The sequence below is a fragment of the Mesoplodon bidens genome (genome assembly GCF_964165515.1).
Source record: "Mesoplodon bidens genome assembly, chromosome: 8".
NCBI lineage: Eukaryota > Metazoa > Chordata > Mammalia > Artiodactyla > Ziphiidae > Mesoplodon > Mesoplodon bidens.
This window is the reverse complement of record NC_138165.1, coordinates 60,252,746-60,267,374: the sequence shown is the minus strand read 5'-3', so window position 1 is coordinate 60,267,374 and position 14,629 is coordinate 60,252,746. Positions and strand designations below refer to the sequence as shown.

The 14,629-nt window shown below is 37.4% G+C and overlaps 1 protein-coding gene across 1 annotated transcript in view; it reads right to left on the bottom strand.

Annotated features, from left to right (window-relative positions):
* Positions 1 to 444: 444 nt before the first annotated feature.
* MCM6 (minichromosome maintenance complex component 6) overlaps positions 445 to 14,629 on the bottom strand; it is a 45,328-nt gene continuing 31,143 nt past the window's right edge. Inside the window, exons 14-17 of the mRNA XM_081241588.1 lie at positions 7,756 to 7,891; positions 7,120 to 7,275; positions 4,729 to 4,868; positions 445 to 1,377 (exon numbers count right to left, since the gene is read on the bottom strand). Of these exons, the coding sequence (XP_081097714.1) occupies positions 1,261 to 1,377; positions 4,729 to 4,868; positions 7,120 to 7,275; positions 7,756 to 7,891 (549 nt within the window). The 3' untranslated portion in view covers positions 445 to 1,260. The remainder of the gene's footprint in view (positions 1,378 to 4,728; positions 4,869 to 7,119; positions 7,276 to 7,755; positions 7,892 to 14,629) is intronic.

Genomic DNA, 14,629 nt, shown 5'->3' with positions numbered 1-14,629 from the left:
AGAAGCAACACTGTAACAAATTCAATAAAGACTTTAAAAATCATCCACATCAAAAAAAAATCTTAAAAAAAAAAAAGATGTATCTCCCCCCTTAAAAAAGCAGTTAGAAAATAATTCTGAGACCTTACTCTTAGGATATATAAGTTTAAAAAGGTATTAAAGGGCTTCCCTGGTGGCGCAGTGGTTGAGAGTCCGCCTGCCGATGCAGGGGACACGGGTTCGTGCCCCGGTCTGGGAGGATCCCACGTGCCGCGGAGCGGCTGGGCCCGTGAGCCATGGCTGCTGAGCCTGCGCGTCCGGAGCCTGTGCTCTGCAAGGGGAGAGGCCACAGCAGTGAGAGGCCCGCCTACCGCAAAAAAAAAAAAAAAAAAAAAAAAAAAAAAAGGTATTAAAGAGTAACGAAAAAAGTATAATAAACTCTTTATTTTCATAAATTCTCTTAAAAAACAACCAGAGAACTGGAATTAACCTTGGAAAGTCATCTCCAAGGCCTCTTAGCTTTCACACTAACAAATTCTTATAAGGACGATCTCGCAGGAGCCTACACCTAAATGTTTTCCATAATGCTGTGTTTCCACCCCTTTGCCCCAGGAATCAACCAAAAAGGGAAAGACTCATATTCATGAATAAATGGAAGCAATAATTTAATAGAAATAAATCCAATAGCCAACTGCAGAAAAAGTTATTTTGGTGAAAAAAAGTAGTTGGCAGGGCTTCCCTGGTGGCGCAGTGGTTGAGAGTCCACCTGCCGATGCAGGGGACACGGGTTCGTGCCCCGCTCCAGGGGGATCCCGCGTGCCGCGGAGCGGCTGAGCCCGTGGACCATGGCTGCTGGGCCTGCGCGTCCGGAGCCTGTGCTCCGCGACGGGAGAGGCCACAACAGTGAGAGGCCCGCATACCGCAAAAAAAAAAAAAAAAAAAGTAGTTGGCAATCGAAAAAAGTTATTTCTTCAGTAAGATACCACATGACATAAAAACAACAGACCTTTTCCTACACATGAAAACAAAGGTCTTAGTTATAGAAATGAAACACTATTGCAACACAACTTTGTTTAGGCAAGAAGCACACTAAACAAAGGGATGAAACCTGCATTCGTATAAAAGGAATGGGACATATGAGAAAATCAACTTGTTTCTTCTTCCTCAGAGTAAATCTTCCTGAATCATCACTCCCGGAAGCATTTCTCTGGCTAGTAGCGCTCCACCCAGACTCCACGCCAGAGGTGGAGGGCCACAGTTTCTCTCGTTACTTTCAATAGCTCAATCTTCAAGCAAGTAGTTAGGGTTAACTACTAAGTAGGGATCTTCTCCATAGCTCTCACTTCCTTCTGTGGAGCCTTTCAATCCAGCTTGGGTGAGCTCAATTAGAACATGATCCTATGAAACACAAACGTTTGTCCTCAGTTCTCCAGCAGTATTGTAAGAATGCTAAGATACACAGGGCTTGACCCTTCTTCTGAATGTTTGTGACTAACATTTTCTTTCATTTCCCCCCAGAAACTCGCTCAGAAAAAGGACTATATCTTAAAGTCAATATCAAGTTTCTGCTAAGTCACCTTCCCATTAGGATACAGACTTTTTCATATCATAAACTTCTTTTGAAAAATTAAGAAATATATCAGTAAGACTGACATTGTGATTTTAATCAGGTTCCCTAGCATATTACATCAACTACTTATAAATATAACTTCAAAAAAGAACATATGAATTTTACAATCATGCAATTGTATAAAATCCTGATATGTTTATGATTCTGTTTATCACTCTGATAAGTGTTTAATTTTGCTTAATATTATGTTAATTTTTAATTATTGGCCACTGAACTCTTTTATATGCCATCCATTCATAATTTAGTTAGAAGCAGAATCTAAAGATAATTAACATGAAACAGTTTTCACTCTGACCTATTAACTAATTTAAAAAAAGCAGAACATGCCATGTGGCTTAATAAACTTGATGACAGATTTGAAGCCATGATGTAACTATAAGTCAGTCTAATATGTCCACAAACGAGAAGGGCTCCTACCGAAGGCCCATACAGAGGAACTCAGGAAATAGTGATTTGATCCTAAGAAGGTGGAAAAGTCCCACAGTATAAGCACTAATTCCACTCAGAGGGATTGGACACTTTCAAACACTCACTCTATGTACTAACACACCTTCACAGGAAGCACATTTGATTAGCACAGCACAAGTTCTTTAGCCTTCTGTATTGAGTTGGCTCAGGCGGTGAGTCAAACTTAAAAAGGTAAGCCCAATTTAGATCAGTTAATTTCACAATGTATCCGAATGTGGATTTCTTGCGTGGACCATCTTATCTTACACTGATCCCAGGGCCACAAGGGAGGGAAGGGCTGGCCTGATGCAAACACATTACCCACCACTAACTAGATAAGACAACTCTGAGCACAACGCCACCCCAGTTCAGCTTTATTTTTATACATATTATTCATTAAATTTTGAATGGAATAGTTCTTCCCACACCCCCATACCTGTAACCATAGACTCATCTAGTTCTACAGGGAAATAGTTTTTCAGATGACAAACCCTGATATGTGACAACTATAATATTTACATAGTGAGCACTGTGAAGTCAACTGCAATCTCTGCCATTTGAACAGAAAAATTCAATCATTTAACAAGTATTTGAGCCCTCTATGACTTAGGCACCACTGTAGATTCTGGGGACACAGTGGCTAAAGAATCAAAGTCCCTGTCCTCATGGTGCTTGCATGTTAATAAGAGAGACAAAATAAACACCTAAATAAAGACTATACTGTCAGGCAATGATAAGCACTATGAAGAAACAAAGCAGGGTAAGGGGGTGACAGCAAGGAGGAGGCTATTTTTTTTTTTTTTTTTTTGCGGTATGCGGGCCTCTCACTGTTGTGGCCTCTCCTGTTGCGGAGCACAGGCTCCGGACGCACAGGCTCAGCGGCCATGGCTCACGGGCCCAGCCACTCTGCAGCATGTGGGATCTTCCCGGACCAGGACATGAACCTGTGTCCCCTGCATCAGCAGGCAGACTCTCAACCACTGCGCCACCAGGGAAGCCCAGGAGGAGGCTATTTTGACTGGCCAGGCAAGAAGAACTTCTCTGAGAAGGTAACATTTGAGCAGACCTCAGAATGGAGGATGGAATATGGGCAAAGAAACAAAGAGCATGTACAAAGGCCTTCATGCTTGGTGTGTCTAAGGAACAGTGACAAGGCCAGTGTCACTAAGCAGAATGGGCAAGGGGAAGAGGCTATGAAATGAGGTGGGCAGGGGCTTGCTTGTGTATGGTTCTGCAGGCCACGGTATGGAGACTGGATTTTATTCTAAATGTGAGGGAAGGACTAGAAGGAAGGGCACTAAAACAATTTGATTTGTTAAAAGATCTGTCTGGCTGCTGGGCAGAGAGCCACTGCAAGGGAGGACAGTTAAGAGGCACCCACGGAGGTCCAGGCATGGTGCCTTGGGTAGATGTGACAGTGGTGAGAAGAGAACAGAGAATACTGATACTGATACTGAAGGCAGGGCTCACAGGATTTGCTTATAAAAGGAGAAGTTGTGAGGGAAAAGAGAAATCAAGGAATCAAGGATAATTCTAAGGTGCCTCACTTAAAGCAAATGAGTAAGTGAAACACTGCAAGGAAAAACTGTTTTGAACACATTAAGCGTGAGACGCCTATTAATTTGCAAGTAGGCAGCTAGCTACATACATTAGCAATTTAGAGGACAGGTGAGAGTTGGAGATATAAATATGGGAGTCATCACAAATGGTTTTCAATTCATAGAACCAAATGAGATCACTTAGGCAATGAATATAAATAGAAAAGAGGTCTGAGGACTAAGCATAATACTTCATTTAAAAAGTGACAAGAGAAAGACTCAGGAAAAGAGAATAAGAGGAAATAACCAGTGAGAAGGAGAAGACCCAGGAGAACACGGTGACTCAGAAGCCAAGTGAACAAAGTATTTCTAGAAGGAGTGATCAGCTTTGACAGATGCTGCTGACAAGCTGAATACTGAAAATAATCAACTGATTGGAGTGGTGAGAAGGTATGTATGAAGGTATGTCCTTTAAGAGAGTAGGAGAATGAACTGCCTAGGGAAAAGTAATAGCATCAGGCAGTGCTACTGTGAGGTCAGTGCTACTGTGACGTCGACAAGCTACTGTGACGTCGACAAGACAGAAGTAAAGAATTATCCATTTGAGATTTGTGGTCATGAATTTAAAATACGAGTGGGCACATGGTTGTATGCTTTTCTCCAGATACTTTTAACTGCATAGATATAGGTATAGAAAATGAATTAGATTGAACCAAATCTGGAATTTTGCCAAGTAATATAAAAAGAGAATGAATGAAGTTGAAAGTATAAGAAAAAAATGATCATGGGATAGATTTTAAGCTGGGTAATGGGGGAGATAAGAACATGAGGAAGGATAAAATGCAGAAAATAGGTGACAGTGGTCAGGATGCTCAAAGGTTTATGGTAGAGTGGAACACAAAGGTTAAAAACACACAAATAATAAGACCCTAAATTCACTTTACCAGCTTTAAGTTCTGCTTATTTTAGCAGAAGAAATAAGTCAACTAATTGTTAATAATTCTCTCTTGTTTTACACAACTCCTAATTCTGACTAGATCCTAATGATTCAAAATAAATGAACATGAACCTACAAAGATATGAGGCATGAAATCCTTCCATAATACCTCAGAGCAAGCTTAATTCTATACGTACATAGTGGGTGAGTCGATAAATGACTTTCTCTATGATTTTCTTTTTATTTATCAGCTCCTCTTCAGAATCTATTTCTGATTCGATTTCCTTCAAGTACCAATTAACAAGCTCACTCCTCTTTAATGCTGATTCATCCTCTTCTGCAACAACAAAAAATACATTTAAAAAGGATTAAATTATCCTTGTAGCAAACTGTATTGCCAATTCTTGGAGTCTGCATGCACAAGATAGTGTACAGATTAGATAACCTTCAGTCTGTCAGAAAACATATCTGCTGAAATAAGGTTTGCAATCTTCCAGCATAAGCCTGAAATAAGCTGTTATATTACTTGAATTAAAGTATGCCTTACTTTATCCTGAAAAGAAAAATCTAAAAAAACAGAGATTATTAAGAAACAAGTTTCTTAAAGCTATAACGATTTCAAAGTATGAAGGTGTTTCCTTCACCTTCTCATGCTTCACCACCTATGATATCATCTGTCAACAGCCGTTGAAAGCATAAATTAGGAATAAAGTCACAGCAAGCAAAACTGCTTAAATACAACTATTCCTCTTTGGAAAGGGGAACACTTTATGGAATTGAGGTCAACCAAGGAGTGAAATCCATAGGAGTTTACTCAAAAATAAAAAATTTCCTATTTATTCCAGCAAGGTCTAACCTTATTGACTGAACTACCTGCCCTTTAGAGTCCAGAACTCTAAATTCACAAGAAAAGTTGGAACCTGGCAATATTTTAAACTATCACAGATAATTAACTATCACAGATATAAAGTATAATAAAAGAAAACTTCATTTGTCTTGATTTTAGAAATTGCTAATAAAATACAAAATCAAAGTAGGAAAATTTTAGCTTTACTGATTATGCCTCTGAAAAGTTTTATTATGGTTGTACTCAAATTTCAGTAGTTTGTCCAAATGCTTTTGAGTAAGTAACCTCCTTGGTTTACAGTTTAAAGTTTTGTTAGGGGACTTCCCTGGTGGTCCAGTGGTTAAGACTCTGCGCTCACAATGCAGGGGCCCTGGGTTCGATCCCTGGTTGGGGAACAAAGATCCCACATACCGCAACGAACCCACGTGCCCTAGAGCCCATGTGCTGCAACCAGAGAAGCCTGCAAGTGGCAATGAAGACCCAGAGCAGCCTAAATAAATAAATGAATTTAAAAAAAATAAAGTTTTGTTAGAAAATAGCTCTCTATCTGAAGACTGAGAATTAATAACTTACCTGGCTGGGTGAACAGCGTCTTTTTTCTTTTTTTTAGGGAAAGGAGGAAGACCTAGAATTTATGTGTGGAATGCACTGTGTGAGTGCTAATCTTTATCTTTGCTCCATTGATGGCTGGCCATGTTTAAAACTTAGTTGCATGACAGAAAGAAAGAATAATGAAGTACAACGTGAACACAGGAATGTTTGCTCCCAAATCTTTTTATGTGAGAAGGGACTGGAACTAAAACCTCTCTGTCCTAGTGGCCTCTTTACTGCCTTCTTTCCTCCTTCCCACTGGTCCACAGTTCCCAAGGGAATGAGGGCAGAAACTAAAGGGCTTAAATCTTTTAGTAAGCTAAGACAATCTCTGGTGTTCTCTTCCTCCATCGCAGTTAGGACACTGTGATGAGAATATGTCCGGAAGCCAGCATACTGACAGTCAAATAAGAATTTTCTGATGGTTAAGCACCAAATTGAAGTTTAAGTTCAACCCCTTGATTTAATCACTTTTCCTTCTGCCTTGTGGCTAATTATAGGTTGAGAAAACCTGGATAGCATGGTAAAGCAGTTAAGAACAGGAACGATAGTAATGTTCAGATATCACACTTTACCTACAGAGAAATGAGGATTTTACTTCATTTCTAGTCTGGAATGTACTTGTGCTAATAGTCTTTTGAGTTTCAATTACTTGTCTATGAAATATAAACACCCTAGGAGTCCATCCATTTTAAACAAACCCATTGTAAGGAAAAGTGACTTTGCATCTGTAAAAACATTTGTTAAGTGCGTCTTTATATATTATCAGATCCCAAATTCAGCTTCACAAATATTAAAATAGGCCAAGGACATTAATAAGAATGAGTCATAAACCTTTGACAATGAACTTGTGGGGAAATGTCTAGGCTGGTAGATATGCTGACACTCCCTAGTAGATTTTGTTTGCCAAAGTGAGCTTGTCTAACAGTTCCTCATCTCTTCTGACAAAATAACACAATCTTTAGCAATCAGAAATTGTTAGCTGATTCACTTTGTTATAAAGCAGAAACTAACACACCACTGTAAAGCAATTATACTCCAATAAAGATGTTAAAAAAAAAAGATGTTAGACAAAAAGAAAAAAGTTGTTTATGTGAATACAGCTTATGTAAATGACTCAGCATGTGAGCAGCACTAAGTATGGCCTCACCTTCTTCCATCTTTCTGAGGTGAAGCACAATAAGGTTAGAGATTCGGCAGTATTCGGAGAAGCCCAGCCTTAAGGAGGCTTTTGGAACAGAATCTTGGTTCATGTCTTCACTGTGGCCGTTAATTCCATTCACAGGAGCAGGGCTATCAGCATGACCTAAGTGAAATATTAACTGTTTGAATCTTGTTTCTGTGCCTCCAATACTCCCCTATTAAATGTTTATAAATATACTACTTATATTTTAATACTAATTTTAAAACAACCATATAGTTATACTCAGTATTTAGTAATTGTACAAATAAATTAGAAACTTTATAAATGCTACCAGTGGAGACAAAAACCCATTTGGAACGGATGGGAAGATTGGGAGATAAAAGGATTTCATAATCTGAAAGTGCATTTGCAATATTAAGTCCACTATCTCCATTTTGGTGTTTTTTCTCTCAGTCTTTCAAGCATATATATTTTATATCAACTAATTATATTTTAACTTAGAAACAGTTAATAAAATTCAATATCCATTTTTCCCCTTTTGCTACATAGGCTTCACAACCATCAGTAAGTGCACTTTTACCATGACATCTCAGAGAACATTTTGGTCCCTAATTCTAGAACAGTCATGAACAGACAGCTCACCATGGATGCCATCTGGTCCCTCATCTACCTCCATCTGGGCATCTTCGTCTTGATCTAGATTGACATCAGGTGTTTCTACACGGATGATTGATTTATTCAGTAACCTGAAAGCTTCCTTCACATGTTTAGGCTGGACCTAAGCCAATCAAGATGAAGTAAATCAGTAAGCCAGTCTTTTTGATATAACAAACAGACTTTCTCCATATGAAATTACAGTGGCATTTTGGTTTTCTCACACTCTCCCTCTACACAACATAAAATATGAGAGAACACCATAAATTCACCAGAATGGTTAAAAGGATCGACAATATTGAGAATGTAGACAACTTTCATTCACTGCTGCCGGGAATATAAATTGTTAACAACCATTATGGAAAACTGATTTTCAGGCTTTACTAAACTTCACACACCTACAATCTATGACCCAATGATTCCACTCCTAGGTACACACCAAACAGAAATGTACATATAAATACACCAGATGAACCAAAAGACCTGCACATCCCATAAGAACCCAAATTGGAAACTATCCAAATGTCCATTAATAGAAGAATGAGCCAATCACTGTGATACATTCACTGATAGTTATGTTTATTTAACCACAACTGGGAGGGGAAAAAAGGTTGAAAACAACCTAACTAACCATCAGGAAAAGTATGGTTAGAATACTATATAACCATAAAGAAAAAAAAAAAAAGGTTATCCTCAGAGAACAGTAGCAGTGACTGTAAACAAACTGAAAGGGTAGCTCTTAGAGATGCTAGTAAGGAATGTTCAACTTCCTGATCTGGGTATAGATTACATAGATATGTTCACTGAAAGTTAACAGAACTGTACACTTGTGATTTGTGCACTCTCTGTACGTATGTTTTGCCTCAAAAAAAAAAAAAAAGCCTACTTAGAAGAAAAATTACAAGTCTATTTGAGGGTGGGAGGAGATTGCTTTAAGTCCTTGTATAAACAGCCAACAGTCTCTCTAAATCTACTCCCTTCCTAACGAGCTGAGCCCCATAACAACAGATAAACCCAGCAGAGCAGCTTTTTTTTTTTCTCTTTAAATACATTACCACCTGCAATGAAACTTTAAGCCATTTGAGAACAGTCAATATCAAGACATATCCTAGTAAACTTACTGGTCTATAAAAATAAGAAAGAATACTTTGGAAAGAGAAAAATATCAAACTACTTATGGAGGAAAAATTAATAATCAAGGGCTGGCCTCAGATTTTCCCAAAGAACAACTGATGTCAGGATACAGTAGAAAAATTTATAAGAAAAGAAAATATGAGCCAGAGGTTGGATGTCATTCAGGTAAAGACTACAAATAACCCTGTTGAACATAACACTCAGGGAATATTATTCCCATGAACTCATCTTTTTTTTTTTTTTTTTTTTTTTTTTTGCGGTAGGCGGGCCTCTCACTGTTGTGGCCTCTCCCCTTGCGGAGCACAGGCTCCGGACGCACAGGCTCAGCGGCCATGGCTCACGGGCCTAGCCGCTCTGCGGCATGTGGGATCTTCCCAGACCGGGGCACGAACCCGTGTCCCCTGCATCGGCAGGCGGACTCTCAACCACTGCGCCACCAGGGAAGCCCCCCATGAACTCATCTTTTTCATCAAACCCTTGAAAAAAGGCCAAATTTCAATCAGCGAAGTGATAAGTTAGAAATCGTAACAAATTTATCTCCAATGATCATGCCTTGCACATATTTAGCTACAAAACTAAAACTTAAACAAACATGGGAATTAAGAGTGACAGAACAAAATGTAAATAGTATATGTCCTGAAGATAGAGGGGTACAGGGAGACCCGAGAGATGGGAGTAAATTTGCTAATAGCCCCCTAAAAATGAGCGGAAGACGTAAATAAACATTTCTCCAAAGACATACAGATGGCCAAGACACATATGAAAAGATGCTCAACATCACTAACTACTAGAGAAATGCAAATCAAAACTACAATGAGGTATCACCTCACACCAGTCAGAATGGCCATCATCAAAAAATCTACAAATAATTAATGCTGGATAGGGCATGGAGAAAAGGGAACCCTCTTGCACTGTTGGTAGGAATGTAAATTGATACAGCCACTGTGGAGAATGATATGGAGGTTCATTAAAAAACTAAAAATAGAATTACCATATGACCCAGCAATTCCACTACTGGGTATATATACCCAGAGAAAACCATTAATTCAAAAAGACATACGCACCCCAATATTCATTGCAGCACTATTTACAATAGCCAGGTCATGGAAGCAACCTAAATGCCTATTGACAGATGAATGGTTAAAGAAGATGTGGTACATATATACAATGGAATACTACTCAGCCATAAAAAGGACCGAAATTGGGTCATTTGTAGAGGCATGGATGGACCTAGAGACTGTCATACAAAATGAAGTAAGTCAGAAAGAGAAAAACAAACATCATATATCAACACATATATGTGGAATCTAGAAAAATGGTACAGATCAATCTTTTTGCAAGGCAGAAAGACATAGAGAACAAACGTATGGACACCGAGGGAAGGAGGGGTAGGATGAATTGGGAGATTGCGATTGACATATATATACACTAACTAATATGTATAAAATAACTAACAAGAACCTGCTGTATAGCACAGGGAACTTCACTTTGCTGTACAGTAGAAACTAACACAACATTGTAAAACAACTATACCCCAATTAAAAAAAAATTTGCTGATTGCCTCTCACCTGTAACAGATGATAAATCAAGCCATGGATAAGCATATCTGACTGTGCAAAGGTAAACAGTAAAATATTATTTACTAAAATCAGGTGGTTGGGAGGGAAGGGAAGAAGAAAGAAGATGAAACATGCTAATTTTATCACTTCATAGTAGAGAACCAATAGAGAACTAAGGGTACAATATAAAGTTATAATAATAAAAGTAACCACTAAAATAAAATAACTTTCTGAATCTCAGAACTACACATACAAGCAAAAGCAAAGTGATCACAAAATGAAAAATCATGTCAACTATAAAAAGAAAAAACAAAAACAAAACCCCAAATAAACCTATCTCTCATACCAATAAATGTAAATGGGTTTAACTTACATGCTAAAAAAAATTTTGTTTGCATCACAAAACAAAATCCGACTCTGTGCTGTGTATGTATATAAGACACACTTAAACTTACTCAGAAATGCCAAAAAATAGTAAAAAGTTAGGCAAAGGTATACCAAACAAAGAAAGCAAGGTGGAGTTCAGGCCAAAAGGCATAAATGAGACAAAGTTAGAGGGTACAAATCTCAATGAAAATATATGTATCAGTTAAGAGAACAACAATATCAGTAAAACAGAAATTATAGGAGAAAAAAGGATAAATACAAAGAGACAATAACTATGTTGGTAGAGAAATAAAAACTATTCATAGGAGACTTTTCTTTTAATTAATCAATCAATTAATTAACCAATTAATTTTGGGCTGCATTGGGTCTTCGTTGCTGTGTGCAGGCTCTAGTTGCAGCAAGTGGGGGCTACTCTTCATTGCGGTGCCTGGGCTTCTCCTTGCATTGGCTTCTCTTGTTGCAGAGCACAGCCTCTAGGCATGCGGGCTTCAGTAGTTGTGGCTCGCGGGCTCTAGAGCGCAGGCTCAGGAGCTGTAGCTCATGGGCTTAGCTGTTCCGCAGCATGTGGGATCTTCCCAGACCAGGGCTCGAACTTGTGTCCCCTGCGCATTGGCAGGCAGATTCTCAACCACTGCACCACCAGTGAAGTCCCCATAGGAGACTTTTAACTTTCAATCTAGAGAAGATATAGTAGACCAAAAAACCCCACAAAAAAATAGAAGACCTATGTAACATAATAAGGTAACCTCCCCCTTCACAGTATACACTGTAAACAGAGACTAGGCCTTCCAGTGAAGTGCTCATGGAACACTTATGGAAATGGACTCTGGGCTACAAAGCATCCAAAAAACCAAATTCCAAAAAACCAAAATACTAAATGAGAAACACAGACATCATTTTCTAATCACAATGCAGTAAAATTAAAACAAGCAACCAAAAAAACACATTCTAACTGGATATTATTAAACTCTGAAACAACTCTTGGTAGTGGAGATATGTAGCTTACCAAAACTGACCCAAGAAGAGATAGAAAATCTAAATAAGACTGACTTCCATGGCAGAAATTAAGAACCATGCACCCAAATTGTATACACTAGACCCAGAGAGTTTTACTTGAGAATTCATATCAGTAAAACAGCAGATAATTTTAATGCAATAGAAAACCATTCTAGAATAAAGAAAAAAGGGAAAAACTTTCAAAAACTTAAATGAAATAACAATAATAAAACAGACTGCAAAAACAAACAGAAATCAATGTTTTTTATGAGTACTGCTTTAAAAATTCTAAATAACAGCAAACAGAAGCCAAATGCATTAAAAAAGTGAGATTTATTCCAGGAAGGCTTGACATTAGAAAGTCTATTAATTTATTTTTCATTTTAATAGATCCAGGAGAAAAAATAAATCATGATTAACTCTATACACACTAAAAAGACAACTGGCCAAAAAAAAATCTTGATAAAAATATTCAAGACATAATAATAAATGTATAGTTCCTACTGATAAAACACATTGTATCTCAGCCACAGAGTCAATTAGCAACAAGAAAAAAATGTCCAATGTCATAATTATTAGACATTGTATTGCAACAGCAAAAGTAAATTAGTGGAGAATATGGGAAAAGATTAAGTTTATTTTTCAATAAGAATAGAAAGAAAAACATATGCCATTTATCATTTGCAAATAAGAACAAAAATCTGGAAAGTCAACAGACTCAACTGAAAAACTACTACAAACAAAAGGTATCAGTATGGTACAAAACTAGCATACAGAAATCAATAGTTCACATATACAAGCAACAACCAGTTAAAGTATATAGTGAAAAAAAGTCTACCTTCACTAGCCACAAAAATAACAGAATATCAAGAAACAAATTCAACAAGAAACATGAAAAAATCATATGAACTTTAAAACCTATTAAGTGAAACAAAAGACATAAGTGGAAAGATAATGAGGTCTCTGGTACTCAGAACTGTTAACGAATGTTTGCTTTTCTCATTCTAGACACCCGAAAGGAAGGCACTGCTTTAACCTCTTGAACTTAGGCATGGCCACGTTAATTCCTCTGACCAATGAAATGTGACCAGCAGTGTCATGTCATTTCTAGATAGAAGGTTAAGAAATGGCATATGTTTCACCTTGTCTTTTCTCTATCTTCTGTGATCATGGAAGTGTATGTCAAGAAAGAGCCTTTACATCAGCCTGAATTTCTGAGCGATGTGAAGCGCAGAGCCTCTGGCTAACATAAATGAACATGAAACATGAGCAAAAAAATGTAATTGTTTCTGTTTTAAACAGCTGAGATTTTTATAGTGGCATAATCTAGATTTTAACCGCTATTATGTTTTCTTAGACAGAAAAAATAATTAAAGAAGTCAATTCTCCATATTAACATATAAATTTAACATGTTCTCAATATCAATAATTTTTTGGGGGGTATACTATTTTTATTTCATTCATATTTAAATTTCACCTCAAATACTGAGCTCAAGTATATGCTGGCCCTATGTTCAGATTTTTGAAATAAAGATAAAGGGACAGATAGCTTTAAGGGTGAATGTACTTCATATTTCACAATATGTTCAACAATTAGGGAAAATCTAGGGGGTGGTATAATTATATACCTTTATACATTTAGTAGCACAAGTATAGGGAAAAGCCATGCAATTGGAGGAAAAACCCATTTCAGGGCTGAACAGAGAGGTCCTTGAATGCCAACAGAATCTCCTCTTGACTTCAGACAAACTAAGGAGTCTGTCAGTATACAAAAACCACTGAATTCAGGAGCAATAGGATAGGTATTAAGGAACTGGTTCTTGCCAATCAGGATTATGTGGGAAAGTCTGAAGTGAGCAGAGGTGGCTGGAGGCTGGAAATATTGTAGCTCAAGTTCAGAATCTGTAGATTAGAACAGCAGTCTAGAGACAGAATGGTTAGTGCTTTGTTCAAAAATTCCTGGGTTTTCCAAACAAGTTCCTAGGATGCTTTCCTCAAACAGTGAATATCAATCATCAATAAAAACCAAAACAAAACAAAGCCAGCTGGCTATTAAGTTCACAACAGCCAAAAGAGAACAATGCTGTGCAACATGCATTGGAACAAAAGTGCAACAATGCAGTGGAACAAAAGAGAACATTTAAAATATTGTGATACTAATGCAAGAGGAGGCTGAGACAGCAGAGGAACAGAATTCAGAAAGAGATCCTAACACAAGAATTTAATATATAATAAAAGCATACCAAACCAGCGTGGAAAAGATGGATTGTTCAGTAAGTAGTGTTGGAACAACTAGGAAACTAGCTGAAAAAGAATCAACTGATTTACACCTCACATCTTACAGCAGGATAAATACCAAATGTTTGAATGATTTAAATACAAACAATGAAACCATCTAAATGCTTGAGGAAATCCTGAGAAAATTCTTTTATAATCTTAGAGTGGGGGAGACCTTTCTAATAAAACAGTAAGTAAAAAGTGAACACAGAATATGATCATAAAAGTAGAAATGGCTCTTAAATATATGCAAAAACACTCGATTTTATTCAGGAACTGTATCTGTGTATATATATATATATATATGCATATATATGTGTATTTATTTCATATCATGTGCATTTGCTACCTACTGAAAAAACAAAAAGGGAAAGAAAAATCTGTTAGAAATTCTCTAAGACACGTCAGTTCTACGAAACTCATTTTAAGAAACATTACAATGAAGAAAAAAAAAGGTACAAATGTTAGTATGGTTTTTAAGAATTCCCCTCCATCATGGCCTATTCTTT